The sequence below is a fragment of the Oncorhynchus kisutch genome, unplaced genomic scaffold (assembly GCF_002021735.2).
Source record: "Oncorhynchus kisutch isolate 150728-3 unplaced genomic scaffold, Okis_V2 scaffold3976, whole genome shotgun sequence".
NCBI lineage: Eukaryota > Metazoa > Chordata > Actinopteri > Salmoniformes > Salmonidae > Oncorhynchus > Oncorhynchus kisutch.
In genome coordinates this window covers 209,065-233,094 of record NW_022265921.1, presented here as the reverse complement: position 1 = coordinate 233,094, position 24,030 = coordinate 209,065, and the positions used below count along the sequence as shown (strand labels likewise).

General features: G+C 44.9%; 1 protein-coding gene across 1 annotated transcript in view; it reads right to left on the bottom strand.

The window, feature by feature from the left end:
- Nucleotides 1-1,701: 1,701 nt before the first annotated feature.
- Nucleotides 1,702-24,030, bottom strand: part of LOC109887903 (uncharacterized protein C7orf26) — a 42,602-nt gene continuing 20,273 nt past the window's right edge. Inside the window, 6 exon segments of the mRNA XM_031821447.1 lie at nucleotides 1,702-2,050; nucleotides 10,346-10,385; nucleotides 10,468-10,693; nucleotides 13,266-13,543; nucleotides 15,522-15,690; nucleotides 17,155-17,261. Of these exon segments, the coding sequence (XP_031677307.1) occupies nucleotides 1,858-2,050; nucleotides 10,346-10,385; nucleotides 10,468-10,693; nucleotides 13,266-13,543; nucleotides 15,522-15,690; nucleotides 17,155-17,261 (1,013 nt within the window). The 3' untranslated portion in view covers nucleotides 1,702-1,857.

The window sequence follows — 24,030 nt, the reverse complement described above, 5'->3', positions numbered from 1 at the left end:
TGTGCTATCAATTTAATTTACTACAAGTGGCAACCCTGTGACTTGATGACAGCTTTGCACACTCTTGGCATTCTCTCAACCAGCTTCACCTGGAATGTTTTTCTAACCATCTTGAAGGAATTCCCACATATGCTGAGCACTTGTTGGCTGCTTTTCCTTCACTCTGCGGTCCTACTCATCCAAAACCATCTCAATTGGGTTGAGGTCGGGTGATTGTGGAAGCCAGGTCATTTGATGCAGCACTCCATCACTCTTATTGGTCAAATAGCCCTTACACAGCCTGGAGGTGTGTTGGGTCATTGTCCTGTTGAAAAACAAATGATAGTCCCACTAAGCCCAATCCAGACGGGATGGCGTATCGCTGCAGAATGCTGTGGTAGCCATGCTGGTTAAGTGTACCTTGAATTCTAAATAATTCACAGTGTCACCAGCAAGCAGCCCCACACCATCACACCTCCTCCTCCATGCTTCACGGTGGGAACCACACATGCATAGATTACCAATTCACCTACGCCGCATCTCACAAAGACACAGCGGTTGGAACATCGTGAATTTGGACTCATCAGACCAAAGGACAGACAGATTGGCTCAAACACATTAAGAAGGAAAGAAATTCCACAAATGAACATTTAACAAAGAACACCTGTTAATTTAAATGCATTCCAGGTGACTACCTCATGAAGCTGGTTGAGAGAAGGCCAAGTGTGCAAAGCTCTCTTCAAGGCAAAGGGTGGCTACTTTGATGAATCTCAAATATAAAATATATTTTGATCTGTTCAACACTTTTTTGGTTACTACATGATTGCATATGTGTTATTTCCTAGTTTTGATGTCTTGACTATTATTCTACAATGTAGAACATCCCCAAAGCCAACTCCTCCTTTGGCCGCCTTTCCTTCCAGTTCTCTGCTGCCAATGACTGGAACTAATTGCAAAAATCACTGAAGCTGGAGACTTACATCGCCCTCACTAACTTTAAGCATCAGCTGTCAGAGCAGCTTACTGATCATTGCACCTGTAAATAGCCCACCAAACTACCTCATCCCCATATTGTTATTTTTTTGCTCCTTTGCACCCCAGTATCTCTACTTGCACATTCATCTTCTGCACATCTATCACTCCAGTGTTAATGCTAAATTGTAATTATTTCAACGCTATTGCCTATTTATTGCCTTACCTCCCTAATCTTACATTTACACACTACATTTACACACACTATATATAGATGTTTCCATTGTGTTATTGACTGTACGTTTGTTTATCCCATGTGTTACTGTTGTTTGTGTCGCACTGCTTTGTTTTATCTTGGCCAGGTCGCAGTTGTAAATGAGAAATGGTTCTCAACTAGCCTCCCTGGTAAAATAAAGGTGAAATAAAAAATTAAGAAAAACCCTGAATGAGAAGGTCCAAAACACAGGCACGGTAAGCACAAATAAAATGTCACATCACCCAGAAAAAACAGTTCCATTCACCCACAAATAATTCCCCCATCAATACTGAGGCTAGGTAACACGGTCACCACCGATAAATCCATGATTTTTTCCATTCCCCCATCAATACTTTAAATGATATATGTAGTATTTCATGTGTATATTTATATTGTACTATACAGGGCGCATTTGGAAAAGAGACATACGTCTCAATATGTCTTCCCTGTCAAAATAAAGGTTAAATAAATATATACAATTCATGAAACATAGGTGGGAGGGCGTACAGGCTGTGGTCAATTTATTATACAAAACATGGGTGGAAGGGTGTACAATTTATTAATGAAACATGGTAAAACAGATTGATTTGACAAACAGTCCAAATACTCAGTATACACCAATGTTGTCTTCCATGTGTCCACACATCTCTTTAGTGGCTGGGGCGGAAGGGAAAGGCCATGCTTGGAAGGAAAGGTGGAGAAGGGAAGGAGGGATGGGGAGAGTGAGAGGAGGGGTGAGGTCCTAAGGGGCTGGGCCGGGGGCTGTACCCCAGAGGAGGGGTGTGGATGTGGGGGTAGAATCCACTCTGCTGCACTGGACCAGACATCACCAGCTGGAGCAAACTGAGAGACACCATAGAATTAGGAATTACAACACACTTTGTCCTGCATCTGTAACAGCAGGGAATGCATCACCTATAGCCTCTACTGCTATTCATTCCAGTTCCGTCAATGCATTCTAAGCACCTTCCATTCTTCTTCATAGCGTGGTTTCATTACCGTTTGACTTCGGTTTGAATTCCGTCCTGTCGCAATGTTTCGCTAACTTAGGGAGGGAGGAGATGTCGCTAACCCTACCCCCCACCCTAACTTAGGGAGGGAGGAGATGTCACTAAATATGGATTAAATGTATATACCTAACCCTACCCCCCACCCTAACCCTAATTTAGGGAGGGAGGAGATGTCGCTAAGCCTACCCCCCACCCTAACCCTAATTTAGGGAGGGAGGAGATGTCGCTAACCCTACCCCCCACCCTAACCCTAACTTAGGGAGGGAGAATAGAATTAGTAAGGCCAGCAAGGCCAGAGTGAGAAAATGGAAGACATTTATTTTCCTCCATAATTTGTAAATAAATCATAAAAAATGTGATTTTCTGGATTTTTTTTCTCATTTTGTCTGTCATAGTTGAAGTGTACCTATGATGAAAATTACAGGCCTCTCATCTTTTTAAGTGGGAGAACTTGCACAATTGGTGGCTGACTAAATACTTTTTTGCCCCACTGTATATAGTGTACTCTATACCATCTACTGCATCTTGCCTAAGCCGTTCGGCCATCGATCATTCATATATTTATATGTACATATTCTTATTAATTCCTTTATACTTGTGTGTACACTCACATTAACATCTGCTATATGCTGGCTATGCTCAGCCTTGTCTCAGGGTAGTAGGTTGGTAGATATCCCTCTAGTGGTGTGGGGGCTATACTCAGCCTTGTCTCAGGGTAGTAGGTTGGTAGATATCCCTCTAGTGGTGTGGGGTCTATACTCAGCCTTGTCTCAGGGTAGTAGGTTGGTAGATATCCCTCTAGTGGTGTGGGGGCTATACTCAGCCTTGTCTCAGGGTAGTAGGGTGGTAGATATCCCTCTAGTGGTGTGGGGGCTATACTCAGCCTTCTCTCAGGGTAGTAGGTTGTTCTCTTATAAAATCCACCCGGCACAGCCAGAAGAGGACTGGCCCACCCCTCATAGCCTGGTTCCTCTCTAGGTTTCTTCCTAGGTTCTGTCCTTTCTAGGGAGTTTTTCCTAGCCACCGTGCTTCTACACCTGCAATGCTTGCTGTTTGGAGTTTTAGGCTGGGTTTCTGTACAGCACTTTGTGACATCAGCTGATGTCTCATTTACTATTGTTTATTGTCATTAGTTGCTACGGCTAAACTCATTTAAATTTGCTTACTGCCCCATTCGGTCTACAGACGACGCAATAGCCATCACACTGCATACTGCCTTACAGCTCAGCATTCAACACCATAGTACCTTCCAAGCTCATCATTAAGCTTGAGGCCCTGGGTTTCAACCCCGCCCTGTGCAATTGGGTCCTGGACTTCCTGACGGGCCACCCCCAGGTGGTGAAGGTAGGTAACAACATCTCCACTTCACTAATCCTCAACACTGGGGCCCCACAAGGATAGGTTCTGAGCCCTCACCTGTACTCCCTGTTCACTGCGTGGCCATGAACTCCAACTCAATCATCAAGTTTGCAGATGGCACAACAGTAGTAGACTTGACTACCAACAACGACAAGACAATCTACAGGGAGGAGGTGAGGGCTTCGGAGTGTGGTGTCAGGAAAATAACCTCTCCCTCAACATCAACAAAACAAAGGAGTTGATCCTGGACTTAAGGAAACAGCAGAGGGAGCACCCCCTATCCACATCGACAGGACAGCAATGAAGAGGGTGCAAAGTTAAGTTCCTCTGAGTACATATCACTGACAAACTGAAATGCTCCACCCACAGGCGTGGAGCGCAACAGCGCATCTTCAACCTCAGGAGGCTGAAGAAATTTGGCTTGTCACCTAAAACCCTCACAAACCTTTACAGATGCACAATTGAGAGCATCCTGTCGGGCTGTATCACTGCCTGGTACAGCAATTGCACCGCCCACAACCGCAGGGCTCTCAAGTGGGTGGTGCGGTTTGCACAACGCATCCCGATCATCAAGGACAAAAAAACACCCGAGCCACTGCCTGTACTCCCAGCTATCATCCAGAAGGCGAGGTCAGTACAGGTGCATCAAAGCTGGGACCGAGAGACTGAAAAACAGCTTCTATCTCAAGGTCATTAGACTGTTAAACAGCCATCACTAGCACAGAGAGGCTATATACAGGCTTGAAGTCATTGGCCACTTTAATAAAATGGAACACGAATCACTTTAATAATACCACTTTAACAATGTTCACATATCTTGCATTACTCATCTCATATGTACAGTTGAAGTCAGAAGTTTACATACACCTTTGCCAAATACATTTAAACTCTGTTTTTCACAATTCCTGACATTTAATCCTAGTAGAAATGCCCTGTCTTAGGTCAGTTAGGATCACCACTTTATTTTAAGAATGTGAAATGTCAGAATAATAGTAGAGAGAATGATTAATTTCAGCTTTTATTTCTTTCATCACATTCCCATTGAGATCAGGGCTTTGTGATGGCCACGCCAATACCTTGACTTGTTGTCCTTAAGCTATTTTGCCACAACATTTGCAACCAAGCTTTAACTTCCTGACTGATGTCTTGAGATGTTGCTTTAATATATCCACATAATTTACTTCCTCATGATGTGATCTATTTGTGAAGTGCACCAGTCCCTCCTGCAGCAAAGCACCCAAACAACATGATGCTGCCACCCCCGTACCTCACGGTTGGGATGGTGTTCTTCGGCTTGCAAGCCTCCCCCTTTTTCCTCCAAACATAACGATGTTCATTATACCCAAACAGATATATTTTTGTTTCATCAGACCAGAGGACATTTCTCAAAAAAGTACAATCTTTGTCCCCATGTACAGTTGCAAATAATCTGTAGTTTTTATGGCAGTTTTGGAGCAGTGTCCTTTCTTGCTGAGCGGCCATTCAGGTTATGTTGATATAGGACTCGTTTTACTGTGGATATAGATAATTTTGTACCTGTTTCCTCCAGCATCTTCAGAAGGTACTTTGCTGCTGTTCTGGGATTGATTTGCATTGTTCGCACAAAAATACGTTAATCTATGAGACAGAATGCGTCTCCTTCCTGAGCGGTATGACGGCTGCTTGGTCCCATGGTGTTTATACTTGCGTACTATTGTTTGTACAGATGAACGTGGTACCTTCAGGCATTTGGAAATTGCTCCCAATGATAAACCAAACTTGTGGAGGTCTACAATTGTTTTCTGAAGTCTTGACTGATTTCTTTTGATTTTTCCATGATGTCAAGCAAAGAGGCACTGAGTTTGAAGGTAGGCCTTGAAATAGATCCACAGGTACACCTCCAATTGACTTAAATGTCAATTAGCCTATCAGAAGCTTCTAAAGCCATGACATCATTTTCTGGAATTTTCCAAGCTGTTTAAAGGTACAGTCAACTTAGTGTATGTAAACTTCTGACCCACTGGAATTGTGATACAGTGAATTATAAGTGAAATAATCTCTGTAAACAATTGTTGGAAAAATTATTTGTGTCATGCACAAAGTAGACAACTTGCCAAAACTATAGTTTGTTCACAAGAAATGTGTAGAAATGTGTAGAAAAAATAGTTTTAATGACTCTAACCTAAGTATGTAAACTTCCGACTTCAACTCTATTCTTTACTATCTATTGCATCTTAGCCTATCCTGCTCTGACATTGCTCATCCATATATTTATACATTCTTATTCCTTTCCTTAGATTTGTGTGTATTAGGGAGATGTTGTGGAATTGTTAGATATTACTTGTTAGATATTACTGCACTGTCATTACTAGAAACACAAGAATTTCGCTACACTCACAATAACATCTGCTAACCACGTGTATGTGACCAATAAAAAACATGTACAGCCTGGAATCGAACCAGGGTGTCTGTAGTGACGCCTCAAGCACTGAGATGCTGCGCCACTCGGGAGCCCTAGATTGCAAAGCCCTAGATTACACCTTAGCAAACAATAATTTTGTAAACTAATGTTAGATGCAACTAACATGACCCTCCCTGCCTAGTCAATGCCATTTACCTGCTGTTGTTGTGCTAGCTGATTAGCTGTTGTTGTCTCACCTACTGTTTTAGCTACTGTTTTAGCTAGCTCTCCCAATTCAACACCTGTTATTACTGTATGCCTCGCTGTATGTCTCTCTCAAATGTCAACATGCCTTGTATACTGTTGTTCAGGTTAGTTATCATTGTTTTAGTTTACAATGGAGCCCCTAGTTCCACCCTTCATACCCCTGATACCTCCTTTGTCCCACCTCCCACACATGCGGTGACCTCACCCATTACAACCAGCATGTCCAGTGATACAATCTCTCTCATCATCACCCAGTGCCTGGGCTTACCTCCGCTGTACCCGCACCCCACCATACCCCTGTCTGTGCATTATGCCCTGAATATATTCTACCATGCCCAGAAATCTGCTCCTTTTATTCTCTGTCCCCAACGCTCTAGGCGACCAGTTTTGATAGCCTTTAGCCGCACCCTCATTCTACTCCTCCTCTGTACCGCAGGTGATGTGGAGGTAAACCCAGGCCCTGCATGTCCCCAGGCACCCTCATTTGTTGACTTCTGTAATCAAAAAAGCCTTGGTTTCATGCATGTTAACATCAGAAGCCTCCTCCCTAAGTTTGTTTTACTCAATGCCTTAGCACACTCTGCTAACCCTGATGTCCTTGCCGTGTCTGAATCCTGGCTCAGGAAGGCCACCAAAAACTCTGAGATTTCCATACCCAACTTTAACATTTTCCGTCAAGATAGAACTGCCAAAGGGGGAGGAGTTGCAGTCTACTGCAGAGATAGCCTGCAAAGTAATGTCATACTTTCCAGGTCCATACCCAAACAGTTCGAACTACTAATTTTGAAAATTACTCTCTCCAGAAATAAGTCTCTCACTGTTGCCGCCTGCTACCGACCCCCCTCAGCTCCCAGCTGTGCCCTGGACACCATTTGTGAATTGATCGCCCCCAATCTAGCTTCAGAGTTTGTTCTGTTAGGTGACCTAAACTGGGATATGCTTAACTCCCCGGCAGTCCTACAATCTAAGCTAGATACCCTCAATCTCACACAAATCATCAAGGAACCCACCAGGTACAACCCTAAATCTGTAAACAAGGGCACCCTCATAGACGTCATCCTGACCAACTGGCCCTCCAAATACACCTCCGCTGTCTTCAACCAGGATCTCAGCGATCACTGCCTCATTGCCTGTATCCGCTACGGAGCCGCAGTCAAACGACCACCCCTCATCACTGTCAAACTAAAACACTTCTGTGAGCAGGCCTTTCTAATCGACCTGGCCCGGGTATCCTGGAAGGACATGACCTCATCCCGTCAGTTGAGGATGCCTGGTCATTCTTTAAAAGTAACATCCTCACCATTTTAGATAAGCATGCTCCGTTCAAAAAATGCAGAACTAAGAACAGATATAGCCCTGACTGCCCTCGACCAGCACAAAAACATCCTGTGGCGGACTGCAATAGCATCGAATAGTCCCCGCGATATGGAACTGTTCAGGGAAGTCAGGAACTAATACACGCAGTCAGTCAGGAAAGCTAAGGCCAGCTTCTTCAGGCAGAAATTTGCATCCTGTAGCTCCAACTCCAAAAAGTTCTGGGACACTGAAGTCCATGGAGAACAAGAGCACCTCCTCCCAGCTGCCCACTGCACTGAGGCTAGGTAACACGGTCACCACCGATAAATCCATGATTATCGAAAACTTCAACAAGCATTTCTCAACGGCTGGCCATGCCTTCCGCCTGGCTACTCCAACCTCGGCCAACAGCTCTGCCCCCCCGCAGCTACTCGCCCAAGCCTCTCCAGGTTCTCCTTTACCCAAATCCAGATAGCAGATGTTCTGAAAGAGCTGCAAAACCTGGACCTGTACAAATCAGCTGGGCTTGACAATCTGGACCCTCTATTTCTGAAACTATCCGCCGCCATTGTCGCAACCCCTATTACCAGCCTGTTCAACCTCTCTTTCATATCGTCTGAGTTCCCCAAGGATTGGAAAGCTGCCGCAGTCATCCCCCTCTTCAAAGGGGGAGACACCCTGGACCCAAACTGTTACAGACCTATATCCATCCTGCCCTGCCTATCTAAGGTCTTCGAAAGCCAAGTCAACCAACAGGTCACTGAACATCTCGAATCCCACCGTACTTTCTCCGCTGTTCAATGATGTTGCTCTTGCTGCGGGCGATTCCCTGATCCACCTCTACGCAGACGGCACCATTCTATATACTTCCGGCCCGTCCTTGGACACTGTGCTATCTAACCTCAAACGAGCTTCAATGCCATACAACACTCCTTCCGTGGCCTCCAACTGCTCTTAAACGCTAGTAAAACCAAATGCATGCTTTTCAACCGTTCGCTGCCTGCACCCGCACGCCTGACCAGCATCACCACCCTGGATGGTTCCGACCTTGAATATGTGGACGTCTATAAGTACCTAGGTGTCTGGCTAGACTGTAAACTCTCCTTCCAGACTCATATCAAACATCTCCAATCGAAAATCAAGTCAAGAGTCGGCTTTCTATTCCGCAACAAAGCCTCCTTCACTCACGCCGCCAAACTTACCCTAGTAAAACTGACTATCCTACCGATCCTCGACGATGTCATCTACAAAATTGCTTCCAACACTCTACTCAGCAAACTGGATGCAGTTTATCACAGTGCCATCCGTTTTGTCACTAAAGCACCTTATACCACCCACCACTGCGACTTGTATGCTCTAGTCGGCTGGCCCTCGCTACATATTCATCGCCAGACCCACTGGCTCCAGGTCATCTACAAGTCCATGCTAGGTAAAGCTCCGCCTTATCTCAGTTCACTGGTCAAGATGGCAACACCCATCCGTAGCACGCGCTCCAGCAGGTGTATCTCACTGATCATCCCTAAAGCCAACACCTCATTTGGCCGCCTTTCGTTCCAGTTCTCTGCTGCCTGTGACTGGAACGAATAGCAAAAATCGCTGAAGTTGGAGACTTTTATCTCCCTCACCAACTTCAAACATCAGCTATCTGAGCAGCTAACCGATCGCTGCAGCTGTACAGTCTATCGGTAAATAGCCCACCCATTTTTACCTACCTCATCCCCATACTGTTTTTATTTATTTACTTTTCTGCTCTTTTGCACACCAATATCTCTACCTGTACATGACCATCTGATCATTCATCACTCCAGTGTTAATATGCAAAATTGTAATTATTCGCGTACCTCCTCATGCCTTTTGCACACAATGTATATAGACCCCCTTTTTTTCTACTGTGTTATTGACTTGTTAATTGTTTACTCCATGTGTAACTCTGTGTTGTCTGTTCACACTGCTATGCTTTATCTTGGCCAGGTCGCAGTTGCAAATGAGAACTTGTTCTCAACTAGCCTACCTGGTTAAATAAAAGGTGAAATAAAATACATTTAAAAAATGACAAGTACATAGACCTATTTCTCTGTAAAACAACGTTAGATCCAGTCTGTCTATGATATTATCCTGATGGCTCTGATTCTAGCTAGCTAACCAGTCAAGTCTATGTAAGAGGCTAGCTAGCATCAGCTATGTAGTGGTTTTACTATGTTGAAACACTCGTTTTCAAATTTTCTTACATTTTTCTCTCAAGCGCATTGCTGTAGCTTCTAAATCCTCAATGTAATTTACTAATTTTAACGAATTTAAACCATATTTAACGAGATCTTCTCCCTGTTGGCAATGCCTGACAACGCACAGGAAACGACTCCCCCGATATGAAGAGGGCTTGGAACGTTCGAATGTAGAATGTGCATTGAGGGTATTAAACTGGTTTGGATTTCTCCTTCGCCAAAATGGCTGCCATTATCATAACATCCTGGAACTATGAGGATCTATGACATCATGCACTATTTGGGAAGATCACACACACACACACACCTCTTAGGCTGGAAACAGGACAGAACAGGTCTGAACAGGGGGAGGGTAAGAACAGATCTTGACAGGAGGAGGGTTGCATTGTGATTGGTTGTGGGGGAGGGCTAGGGGCGCATTGTGACTGGTTGTGGGGAAGGTTTAGGGGTGCATTGTGACTGGTTGTGGGGAAGGTTTAGGGGTGCATTGTGACTGGTTGTGGGGAAGGTTTAGGGGTGCATTGTGATTGGTTGTGGGGAGGGCTAGGGGTACATTGTGATTGGTTGTGGGGAGGGCTAGGGGTACACTGTGACTGGTTCTTACTTGTTGTGTGGGAGGCGGGAACAGAGAGCTCTCAGGTCCTCTGTGGAGAGAACACACAGGATAAGACTGTAGAAGACACAGGACATCACAACTGTAGAAGACACAGGATATGACATCCCTACCTCTAGAGCAGAGTAGCGCCCCTGCTGCCATGGACACCTGCAGGGCCTGGGCCAGCCTATCCAGAGTGAGCTGGATGTGTGTTTGTGTATCCGAGTGGAGAGGGTTCAGCTCCTCCAGAAGACCAGAGAGGTCAGAGATCAGAGAAGTCAGCTGGTCGGGCTGCAGCAACGCCAGGCGACCCAGAAGCCCCTTCTCTCTCAGAACGCCCGGGAGGAGCAGCAACACCTGGAACAGATAAGTGTTGAGTTCATCACCTCTGACCTCTAAACATGACCTGGCCCAGGACTCCCGGGAGGAAAAGTCGATGACGTCTAAACACGGGGGTGCGGTTCCAAGGGGGTGCGGTTCCCCGGGGGTGTGGTTCCCCGGGGGTGCGGTTCCACGGGGGTGTGGTTCCCCGGGGGTGCGGTTCCACAGGGGTGTGGTTCCCCGGGGGTGTGGTTCCACGGGGGTGTGGTTCCACGGGGGTGTGGTTCCACGGGGGTGTGGTTCCACAGGGGTGTGGTTCCACAGGGGTGTGGTTCCACGGGGGTGCGGTTCCCCGGGGGTGCTTTATGTTTGCTTTATTGGCAGTTATTGTTGTTAACCTGTAACTCATGTTGACGTTTCTGCCAGTGCTTACGTCAAGCAGCTAAGGTGTTTAATACAGTATTTCTTAAATAAAAACATGAGCAGGAAAGAATCAGTAGACAGTATGGAGTCCGTTGCTGCTGGCTGCGCTCAGGACTGATTTCTGAGAACATGTCTACAAGTTCTTCATCAGCCAGCTGTCAAACGATCCTAAATAAAGCTGCTACAAGCCATATATCAGAACCCCAAATCACTAGTTCGCTAAGTTCCATCTCTGCTGTATCACCGCCTGGTACGGCAACTGCTCCGCCCTCAACCGTAAGGCTCCCCAGAGGGTAGTGAGGTCTGCACAACGCATCACCGGGGGCAAACTACCTGCCCTCCAGGACACCTACACCACCCGATGTTACAGGAAGGCCATAAAGATCATCAAGGACATCAACCACCCGAGCCACTGCCTGTTCACCCTGCTATCATCCAGAAGGCGAGGTCAGTACAAGTGCATCAAAGCTGGGACCGAGAGACTGAAAAACAGCTTCTCAAGGCCATCAGACTGTTAAACAGCCACCACTAACATTGAGTGGCTGCTGCCAACACACTGACAATGACACTGACTCAACTCCAGCCACTTTAATAATGGGAATTGATGGGAAATTATGTAAATATATCACTAGCCACTTTAAACAATGCTACCTTATATAATGTTACTTACCCTACATTATTCATCTCATATGCATACGTATATACTGTACTCTATATCATTGACTGCATCCTTATGTAATACATGTATCACTAGCCACTTTAACTATGCCACTTTGTTTACATACTCATCTCATATGTATATACTGTACTCGATACCATCTACTGTATCTTGCCTATGCTGCCCTGTACCATCACTCATTCATATATCCTTACGTACATATTCTTTATCCCCTTACACTGTGTATAAGACAGTAGTTTTGGAATTGTTAGTTAGATTACTTGTTGGTTATTACTGCATTGTCGGAACTAGAAGCACAAGCATTTCGCTACACTCGCATTAACATCTGCTAACCATGTGTATGTGACAAATAAAATTTGATTTGATTTGATTTGAAGCTAGTAAATAGCAGGCACCATGAGCAGGTCACGTTAGCTAAATCAGCTTATCAAGTCACTGGCAAGTGGTGACGTTTGGTTTTTACATCTTTCTCACAATCTATTACCAGTGTGCATCTGTCTGGCAGTGTTTCATAGGGAATCATATTACTGGGCTGCATCCCAGTGCTAGAGGCATCACTACAGACATCTTGGTTTGAATCCAGGCTGTATCACAACCGACCGTGATTGGGAGTCCCATAGGGCGGCATACAAGCGGTCCAGGTTTGGCCGGTGTGGGCTGTCATTATAAATAAGAATTTGTTCTTAACTGACTAGTGAAATAAAGGTTACATTTAAATTGTTTAAAAGAAAATAAACAGCTGGCAGCACACTCGCCAATGGGTTTAGAATTCTGGAATCTTGACAAGTGGGATGCAAGTGCACATCATCTTAATTCTCATTGGCCCAAAACAGTAGCTAGGCTTCCATCTAGTTGGAGACAGATTTGGCCAAAAACAGTAGCTAGGCTTCCATCCAGGTGGAGACAGATTTTCGTGCCAATATTCTAAAATCCACATAAAAACAGAGATGTGATTCCTTCAAATTGACACAGACTGGAGTGATCTTTATCAAATACAGCAAGATTGGATGGAAACCTGGTTAGTGGCAGACTGGAGTGATCTCTATCAAATACAGCAAGATTGGATGGAAACCTGGTTAGTGGCAGACTGGAGTGATCTCTATCAAATACAGCAAGATTAGATGGAAACCTGGTTAGTGGCAGACTGGAGTGATCTCTATCAAATACAGCAAGATTAGATGGAAACCTGGTTAGTGGCAGACTGGAGTGATCTCTATCAAATACAGAAAGTAGCCACTCCATTAGGGCCAAGTGTTCTCTCATAATATTAGCAAAGTGTTGTCGCATGTAAACAAGTCTGAGGTGCTGAGTAATGGACAGGTCTGTCTCACTGTCTGAAGGTTTGTAATCCAAACCCGACCCTCATGTACGTCCTGACGACCTCAGTTACACAAATGTCCCAAAAGTCAGGTTTGAGACTGGACATTGATAATGGACATTGATAATGGACATTGATACTGGACATTGATACTGGACATTGATACTGGACATTGATACTGGACAAACCTGCAGGACACTGAGATGTAGCTCAGAGAAGAGAGGCCCTGCCTCCAGCTCAGTCTCTGTCATCCCATTGGCCAAGTCCTGCTTCCCGTCTCTTCTGTAAGCCAATGGGGCTTTGACACACCAGCGCACCAGCCCAGCCAGCGGTGTGAGGTCCAGGGAGCCGATTGGCTGGCTGGAGGAGGGGGGTGTGTTCAGCAGAGTGATGAGGACCAATCGAGGTTGGTCTTGGATCCAGGACACCACCATCTGTAGCAGCTGTACAGGGGGAGTCAACTCCTCTATACACACCGAACACACACCAAGATATATTTAGAGATGTTGACATGACACAGCCTAGTAACAGCTGTACAGGGGAGTCAACTCCTCTATACACACCAAGATATATTTAGAGATGTTGACATGACACAGCCTAGTAACAGCTGTACAGGGGAGTCAACTCCTCTATACACACCGAACACACACCAAGATATATTTAGAGATGTTGACATGACACAGCCTAGTAACAGCTGTACAGGGGAGTCAACTCCTCTATACACACCAAGAGGTATTTAGAGATGTTGACATGACACAGCCTAGTAACAGCTGTACAGGTTTTCGTCACTCATCTTGTTGGCTGATAGTAGATTGTCAGGCTAGTGATTTAGCTGTTCGTTACTCATCTTGTTGGCTGATAGTATATTGACAGGCTAGTGATTTAGCTGTTCGTTACTCATCTTGTTGGCTAGTGATTTAGCTGTTCGTTACTCATCTTGTTGGCTAGTGATTTAGCTGTTCGTTACTCATCTTGTTGGCTAGTGATTTAGCTGTTCGTTACTCATCTTGTTGGCTAGTGATTTAGCTGTTCGTTACTCATCTTGTTGGCTAGTGATTTAGCTGTTCGTTACTCATCTTGTTGGCTAGTGATTTAGCTGTTCGTTACTCATCTTGTTGGCTAGTGATTTAGCTGTTCGTTACTCATCTTGTTGGCTAGTGATTTAGCTGTTCGTTACTCATCTTGTTGGCTAGTGATTTAGCTGTTCGTTACTCATCTTGTTGGCTAGTGATTTAGCTGTTCGTTACTCATCTTGTTGGCTAGTGATTTAGCTGTTCGTTACTCATCTTGTTGGCTAGTGATTTAGCTGTTCGTTACTCATCTTGTTGGCTAGTGATTTAGCTGTTCGTTACTCATCTTGTTGGCTAGTGATTTAGCTGTTCGTTACTCATCTTGTTGGCTAGTGATTTAGCTGTTAGTTACTCATCTTGTTGGCTAGTGATTTAGCTGTTCGTTACTCATCTTGTTGGCTGATAGTAGACTGACAGGCTAGTGATTTAGCTGTTCGTTACTCATCTTGTTGGCTGATAGTAGACTGACAGGCTGGTGAATTAGCTGTTAGTTACTCATCTTGTTGACTGATAGTAGACTGACAGGTTAGTGATTTAGCTGTTCATTACTCATCTTGTTGGCTGATAGTAGATTGACAGGGTAGTGATTTAGCTGTTCGTTACTCATCTTGTTGGCTAGTGATTTAGCTGTTCGTTACTCATCTTGTTGGCTGATAGTAGACTGACAGGCTAGTGATTTAGCTGTTCGTTACTCATCTTGTTGGCTGATAGTAGACTGACAGGCTGGTGATTTAGCTGTTAGTTACTCATCTTGTTGGCTGATAGTAGATTGACAGGGTAGTGATTTAGCTGTTTGTTACTCATCTTGTTGGCTGATAGTAGATTAACAGCCTAGTGATTTAGCTGTTCGTTACTCATCTTGTTGGCTAGTGATTTAGCTGTTCGTTACTCATCTTGTTGGCTGATAGTAGATTGACAGGCTAGTGATTTAGCTGTTCGTTACTCATCTTGTTGGCTAGTGATTTAGCTGTTTGTTACTCATCTTGTTGGCTGATAGTTTATTGACAGGCTAGTGATTTAGCTGTTCGTTACTCATCTTGTTGGCTGATAGTAGATTGACAGGCTAGTGATTTAGCTGTTCGTTACTCTACTTGTTGGCTGAGGAACAGTACGTGTGGCCAGTTCTTCTAACATCTTTAAAGTGGAATTCCAGTCAGGACGCACAGCGTTACATCCTTCACTTACACCTTCTGTTGAGATGAATTACCATAAATGTTATTTCTGTCATTCTGAGCACTGTGGCTGAACGCCCTAATCAGGTTACGCACCCAATGCATATGAGTCTGGTCAATTAAAACGGTCAAATGTCTGGCAACACATTTTCCTAACGGTGTGTAGAGAGGTCATACAGGGTGGTAACAACAGTGTGTGTACCTGTAGAGAGGTCATACAGGGTGGTAACAGCAGTGATGAACTGGCAGCAGAATGGAGGACAGGAACAGCTGAGGTTGTTGAGGGTTGGAACCATGGAACCAGGAAGTAGGGAACAATAGTCATCCACCAACACTCTGGCTAGTCTTCTACAGTAGACAGGATGGGACCGCTGGAACACACGAACACACACACACACTCTGACTAGTCTTCTACAGTAGACAGGATGGGACCGCTGGAACACACACACTCTGGTTAGTCTTCTACACTAGACAGGATGGGACCGCTGGAACACACACACACACTCTGACTAGTCTTCTACAGTAGACAGGATGGGACCGCTGGGAACACACACACTCTGGTTAGTCTTCTACACTAGACAGGATGGGACCGCTGGAACACACACACACACTCTGACTAGTCTTCTACAGTAGACAGGATGGGACCGCTGGAACACACACACACACTGACTAGTCTTCTACAGTAGACAGGATGGGACCGCTGGAACACACACACACTCTGGCTAGTCTTCTACAGTAGACAGGATGGGACCGCTGGAACACACGAACACACACACACTCTGGCTAGTCTTCAACAGTAGACAGGATGGGACCGCTGGAACACACACACACTCTGGCTAGTCTTCTACAGTAGACAGGATGGGGCCGCTGGAACACACACACACTCTGGCTAGTCTTCTACACTAGACAGGATGGGACCGCTGGAACACACGAACACACACACACTCTGACTAGTCTTCTACAGTAGACAGGATGGGACCGCTGGAACACACACACACTCTGGCTAGTCTTCTACAGTAGACAGGATGGGACCGCTGGAACACACACACACACTCTGACTAGTCTTCTACAGTAGACAGGATGGGACCGCTGGAACACACACACTCTGGTTAGTCTTCTACAGTAGACAGGATGGGACCGCTGGAACACACACACACTCTGGCTAGTCTTCTACAGTAGACAGGATGGGACCGCTGGAACACACACACACTCTGGCTAGTCTTCTACAGTAGACAGGATGGGACCGCTGGAACACACACACACTCTGGCTAGTCTTCTACAGTAGACAGGATGGGACCGCTGGAACACACACACAATATCAATTCATTTCTGGTTAACAATTAAGTACCTCACTGTGATTGTTTTACATTAAAACGATCAAAAATAAATAAAAATAGCTTCTTAGCAAAGAGCAACTTCTCAAGCAAGAATTTAGCTAGGACTGTCTGGGAGTGGTCTGAGTGGGGAAGTGAAAACAGAAAACTAGTCGTTATTGGCAGAAAGGTTGGGAAAGCTCTTTCTTATTGGTCTAATATCTAATTTATCAGCAGGCAGGCCAAAACTCTGTTATTGATAACCTACACCTAAATCACTCCATAGACCTGTCCACGGTAAGTGAAGGTGTGTGTTATTGATAACCTACACCTAAATCACTCCATAGACCTGTCCACGGTAAGTGAAGGTGTGTGTTATTGATAACCTATACCTAAATCACTCAATAGACCTGTCCTGTCCACAGTAAGTGAAGGTGTGTGTTATTGATAACCTATACCTAAATCACTCAATAGACCTGTCCTGTCCACGATAAGTGAAGGTGTGTGTTATTGTGTTCTAACCTGTAACCAGGTAGCAGCACACTCCAGGATGGGGACCCTGCTCACAGCAATCGCCATGGAGACTAGCTTGCCTAGCAACGCCATGCGACTCTCGTCAGCCTGGTTACCTTGGCGACAGAAGGAAAAGTAAAACACAGATTCAATACAACTTGAACACAAACACACTGAAGACACAGTGAAATGCTGACTGACCAGCCCTTAACCAGCAGGTGTAGACCACACAGTGAAATGCTGACTGACCAGCCCTTAACCAGCAGGTGTAGACCTCACAGTGAAATGCTGACTGACCAGCCCTTAACCAACAGGTGTGGACCTCACAGTGAAATGCTGACTGACCAGCCCTTAACCAGCAGGTGTAGACCTCACAGTGAAATGCTGACTGACCAGCCCTTAACCAACAGGTGTAGACCACACAGTGAAATGCTGACTGACCAGCCCTTAACCAGCAGGTGTAGACCACACAGTGAAATGCTGACTGACCAGCCCTTAACCAGCAGGTGTAGACCTCACAGGGAAATGCTGACTGACCAGCCCTTAACCAACAGGTGTAGACCTCACAGTGAAATGCTGACTGACCAGCCCTTAACCAGCAGGTGTAGACCACACAGTGAAATGCTGACTGACCAGCCCTTAACCAACAGGTGTGGACCTCACAGTGAAATACTGACTGACCAGCCCTTAACCAGCAGGTGTGGACCTCACAGTGAAATGCTGACTGACCAGCCCTTAACCAACAGGTGTAGACCTCACAGTGAAATGCTGACTGACCAGCCCTTAACCAGCAGGTGTGGACCTCACAGTGAAATGCTGACTGACCAGCCCTTAACCAACAGGTGTAGACCACACAGTGAAATGCTGACTGACCAGCCCTTAACCAGCAGGTGTAGACCACACAGTGAAATGCTGACTGACCAGCCCTTAACCAGCAGGTGTAGACCTCACAGGGAAATGCTGACTGACCAGCCCTTAACCAACAGGTGTAGACCTCACAGTGAAATGCTGACTGACCAGCCCTTAACCAGCAGGTGTAGACCACACAGTGAAATGCTGACTGACCAGCCCTTAACCAACAGGTGTGGACCACACAGTGAAATGCTGACTGACCAGCCCTTAACCAGCAGGTGTAGACCTCACAGTGAAATGCTGACTGACCAGCCCTTAACCAACAGGTGTGGACCTCACAGTGAAATGCTGACTGACCAGCCCTTAACCAACAGGTGTGGACCTCACAGTGAAATGCTGACTGACCAGCCCTTAACACTTGATGATCATCCAGGTGCTTTTTGACAAGCTGGGGTTAACTGGACGAGATGGTCTCAACAACTACAGGAAGTGTTTGGTTGGAGTCATTGCAGCTAAAGATTGCACAACCTTCACACAGGGGCACTGGGTGTTGCATAAAGCTGTTTATGTAATACATGAAATCAGTCTGTTATATGTTCACGCAAGTTCCTTTGATCTAATATGAAGTTTCCTTTGAAGATCTGAAAACTGTATGAAAAATATGTCAAAGGAAATCAACTTTAAAATAGGACAAATTACACACAGATGAGTGAAGATGAGTTAGGGTCAGGGTTAAAGATCACCTTGTAGAGTGAACAGAGAAGATGAGTTAGGGTCAGGGTTAAAGATCACCTTGTAGAGTGAACAGAGAAGATGAGTTAGGGTCAGGGTTAAAGATCACCTTGTAGAGTGAACAGAGAAGATGAGTTAGGGTCAGGGTTAAAGATCACCTTGTAGAGTGAACAGAGAAGATGAGTTAGGGTCAGGGTTAAAGATCACCTTGTAGAGTGAACAGAGAAGATGAGTTAGGGTCAGGGTTAAAGATCACCTTGTAGAGTGAACAGAGAAGATGAGTTAGGGTCAGGGTTAAAGATCACCTTGTAGAGTGAACAGAGAAGATGAGTTAGGGTCAGGGTTAAAGATCACCTTGTAGAGTGAACAGAGAAGATGAGTTAGGGTCAGGGTTAAAGATCACCTTGTAGAGTGAACAGTGAAGATGAGTTAGGGTCAGGGTTAAGATCACCTTGTAGAGTGAACAGAGAAGATGAGTTAGGGTCAGGGTTAAAGATCACCTTGTAGAGTGAACAGAGAAGATGAGTTAGGGTCAGGGTTAAAGATCACCTTGTAGAGTGAACAGAGAAGATGAGTTAGGGTCAGGGTTAAAGATCACCTTGTAGAGTGAACAGAGAAGATGAGTTAGGGTCAGGGTTAAAGATCACCTTGTAGAGTGAACAGAGAAGATGAGTTAGGGTCAGGGTTAAAGATCACCTTGTAGAGTGAACAGAGAAGATGAGTTAGGGTCAGGGTTAAAGATCACCTTGTAGAGTGAACAGAGAAGATGAGTTAGGGTCAGGGTTAAAGATCACCTTGTAGAGTGAACAGAGAAGATGAGTTAGGGTCAGGGTTAAAGATCACCTTGTAGAGTGAACAGGGCAGAGAAGATGAGTTAGGGTCAGGGTTAAAGATCACCTTGTAGAGTGAACAGAGAAGATGAGTTAGGGTTAAAGATCACCTTGTAGAGTGAATAGAGAAGATGAGTTAGGGTCAGGGTTAAAGATCACCTTGTAGAGTGAACAGGGCAGAGAAGATGAGTTAGGGTCAGGGTTAAAGATCACCTTGTAGAGTGAACAGAGAAGATGAGTTAGGGTCAGGGTTAAAGATCACCTTGTAGAGTGAACAGAGAGATGAGTTAGGGTCAGGGTTAAAGATCACATTGTAGAGTGAACAGAGAAGATGAGTTTAGGGTCAGGGTTAAAGATCACCTTGTAGAGTGAACAGAGAAGATGGGTCAGGGTTAAGGATCACCTTGTAGAGTGAACAGAGAAGATGGGTCAGGGTTAAGGATCACCTTGTAGAGTGAACAGAGAAGATGAGTTAGGGTCAGGGTTAAAGATCACCTTGTAGAGTGAACAGAGAAGATGAGTTAGGGTCAGGGTTAAAGATCACCTTGTAGAGTGAACAGAGAAGATGAGTTAGGGTCAGGGTTAAAGATCACCTTGTAGAGTGAACAGAGAAGATGAGTTAGGGTCAGGGTTAAAGATCACCTTGTAGAGTGAACAGGGCAGAGAAGATGAGTTAGGGTCAGGGTTAAAGATCACCTTGTAGAGTGAACAGGGCAGAGAAGATGAGTTAGGGTCAGGGTTAAAGATCACCTTGTAGAGTGAACAGGGCAGAGAAGATGAGTTAGGGTCAGGGTTAAAGATCACCTTGTAGAGTGAACAGAGAAGATGAGTTAGGGTCAGGGTTAAAGATCACCTTGTAGAGTGAACAGAGAAGATGAGTTAGGGTCAGGGTTAAAGATCACCTTGTAGAGTGAACAGAGAAGATGAGTTAGGGTCAGGGTTAAAGATCACCTTGTAGAGTGAACAGAGAAGATGAGTTAGGGTCAGGGTTAAAGATCACCTTGTAGAGTGAACAGAGAAGATGAGTTAGGGTCAGGGTTAAAGATCACCTTGTAGAGTGAACAGAGAAGATGAGTTAGGGTCAGGGTTAAAGATCACCTTGTAGAGTGAACAGAGAAGATGAGTTAGGGTCAGGGTTAAAGATCACCTTGTAGAGTGAACAGGGCAGAGAAGATGAGTTAGGGTCAGGGTTAAAGATCAACTTGTAGAGTGAACAGAGAAGATGAGTTAGGGTCAGGGTTAAAGATCACCTTGTAGAGTGAACAGAGAAGATGAGTTAGGGTTAAAGATCACCTTGTAGAGTGAACAGAGAAGATGAGTTAGGGTCAGGGTTAAAGATCACCTTGTAGAGTGAACAGGGCAGAGAAGATGAGTTAGGGTCAGGGTTAAAGATCACCTTGTAGAGTGAACAGGGCAGAGAAGATGAGTTAGGGTCAGGGTTAAAGATCACCTTGTAGAGTGAACAGAGAAGATGAGTTAGGGTCAGGGTTAAAGATCACCTTGTAGAGTGAACAGAGAAGATGAGTTAGGGTCAGGGTTAAAGATCACCTTGTAGAGTGAACAGAGAAGATGAGTTAGGGTCAGGGTTAAAGATCACCTTGTAGAGTGAACAGAGAAGATGAGTTAGGGTCAGGGTTAAAGATCACCTTGTAGAGTGAACAGAGAAGATGAGTTAGGGTCAGGGTTAAAGATCACCTTGTAGAGTGAACAGGGCAGAGAAGATGAGTTAGGGTCAGGGTTAAAGATCACCTTGTAGAGTGAACAGAGAAGATGAGTTAGGGTCAGGGTTAAAGATCACCTTGTAGAGTGAACAGAGAAGATGAGTTAGGGTCAGGGTTAAAGATCACCTTGTAGAGTGAACAGAGAAGATGAGTTAGGGTCAGGGTTAAAGATCACCTTGTAGAGTGAACAGAGAAGAATGAGTTAGGGTCAGGGTTAAGGATCACCTTGTAGAGTGAACAGAGAAGATGAGTTAGGGTCAGGGTTAAAGATCACCTTGTAGAGTGAACAGAGAAGATGAGTTAGGGTCAGGGTTAAAGATCACCTTGTAGAGTGAACAGAGAAGATGAGTTAGGGTCAGGGTTAAGGATCACCTTGTAGAGTGAACAGAGAAGATGAGTTAGGGTCAGGGTTAAAGATCACCTTGTAGAGTGAACAGAGAAGATGAGTTAGGGTCAGGGTTAAAGATCACCTTGTAGAGTGAACAGAGAAGATGAGTTAGGGTCAGGGTTAAAGATCACCTTGTAGAGTGAACAGAGAAGATGAGTTAGGGTCAGGGTTAAAGATCACCTTGTAGAGTGAACAGGCAGAGAAGATGAGTTAGGGTCAGGGTTAAAGATCACCTTGTAGAGTGAACAGAGAAGATGAGTTAGGGTTAAAGATCACCTTGTAGAGTGAATAGAGAAGATGAGTTAGGGTCAGGGTTAAAGATCACCTTGTAGAGTGAACAGGGCAGAGAAGATGAGTTAGGGTCAGGGTTAAAGATCACCTTGTAGAGTGAACAGAGAAGATGAGTTAGGGTCAGGGTTAAAGATCACCTTGTAGAGTGAACAGAGAAGATGAGTTAGGGTCAGGGTTAAAGATCACCTTGTAGAGTGAACAGAGAAGATGAGTTAGGGTCAGGGTTAAAGATCACCTTGTAGAGTGAACAGAGAAGATGAGTTTAGGGTCAGGGTTAAAGATCACCTTGTAGAGTGAACAGAGAAGATGGTCAGGGTTAAGGATCACCTTGTAGAGTGAACAGAGAAGATGGGTCAGGGTTAAGGATCACCTTGTAGAGTGAACAGAGAAGATGAGTTAGGGTCAGGGTTAAAGATCACCTTGTAGAGTGAACAGAGAAGATGAGTTAGGGTCAGGGTTAAAGATCACCTTGTAGAGTGAACAGAGAAGATGAGTTAGGGTCAGGGTTAAAGATCACCTTGTAGAGTGAACAGAGAAGATGAGTTAGGGTCAGGGTTAAAGATCACCTTGTAGAGTGAACAGAGAAGATGAGTTAGGGTCAGGGTTAAAGATCAACCTTGTAGAGTGAACAGAGAAGATGAGTTAGGGTCAGGGTTAAAGATCACCTTGTAGAGTGAACAGAGAAGATGAGTTAGGGTCAGGGTTAAAGATCACCTGTAGAGTGAACAGAGAAGATGAGTTAGGGTCAGGGTTAAAGATCACCTTGTAGAGTGAACAGGGCAGAGAAGATGAGTTAGGGTCAGGGTTAAAGATCACCTTGTAGAGTGAACAGAGAGAAGATGAGTTAGGGTCAGGGTTAAAGATCACCTTGTAGAGTGAACAGAGAAGATGAGTAGGGTCAGGGTTAAAGATCACCTTGTAGAGTGAACAGAGAAGATGAGTTAGGGTCAGGGTTAAAGATCACCTTGTAGAGTGAACAGAGAAGATGAGTTAGGGTCAGGGTTAAAGATCACCTTGTAGAGTGAACAGGGGCAGAGAAGATGAGTTAGGGTCAGGGTTAAAGATCACCTTGTAGAGTGAACAGAGAAGATGAGTTAGGGTCAGGGTTAAAGATCACCTTGTAGAGAGTGAACAGAGAAGATGAGTTAGGGTCAGGGTTAAAGATCACCTTGTAGAGTGAACAGAGAAGATGAGTTAGGGTCAGGGTTAAAGATCACCTTGTAGACGTGAACAGAGAAGATGAGTTAGGGTCAGGGTTTATAAGATCACCTTGTAGAGTGAACAGAGAAGATGAGTTAGGGTCAGGGTTAAAGATCACCTTGTAGAGTGAACGAGAAGATGAGTTAGGTCAGGGTTAAAGATCACTTGTAGAGTGAACAGGCAGAGAAGATGAGTTAGGGTCAGGGTTAAAGATAACTTGTAGAGTGAACAGAGAAGATGAGTTAGGGTCAGGGTTAAAGATCACTTGTAGAGTGAACAGAGAAGATGAGTTAGGGTTAAAGATCACCTTGTAGAGTGAACAGAGAAGATGAGTTAGGGTCAGGGTTAAAGATCACCTTGTAGAGTGAACAGGGCAGAGAAGATGAGTTAGGGTCAGGGTTAAAGATCACCTTGTAGAGTGAAAGCAGAGAAGATGAAGTTAGGGTCAGGGTTAAGGAAACACGCTTGTTAGAGTGCACAGAGAAATAGTAGGGTCAGGGGTTAAAGATCACCTTGTAGAGTGAACGAGAAGATGAGTTAGGGTCAGGGTTAAAGATCACCTTGTAGAGTGAACAGAGAAGATGAGTTAGGGTCAGGGTTAAAGATCACCTTGTAGAGTGAACAGAGAAGATGAGTTAGGGTCAGGGTTAAAGATCACCTTGTAGAGTGAACAGAGAAGATGAGTTAGGGTCAGGGTTAAAGATCACCTTGTAGAGTGAACAGAGAAGATGAGTTAGGGTCAGGGTTAAAGATCACCTTGTAGAGTGAACAGAGAAGATGAGTTAGGGTCAGGGTTAAAGATCACCTTGTAGAGTGAACAGAGAAGATGAGTTAGGGTCAGGGTTAAAGATCACCTTGTAGAGTGAACAGA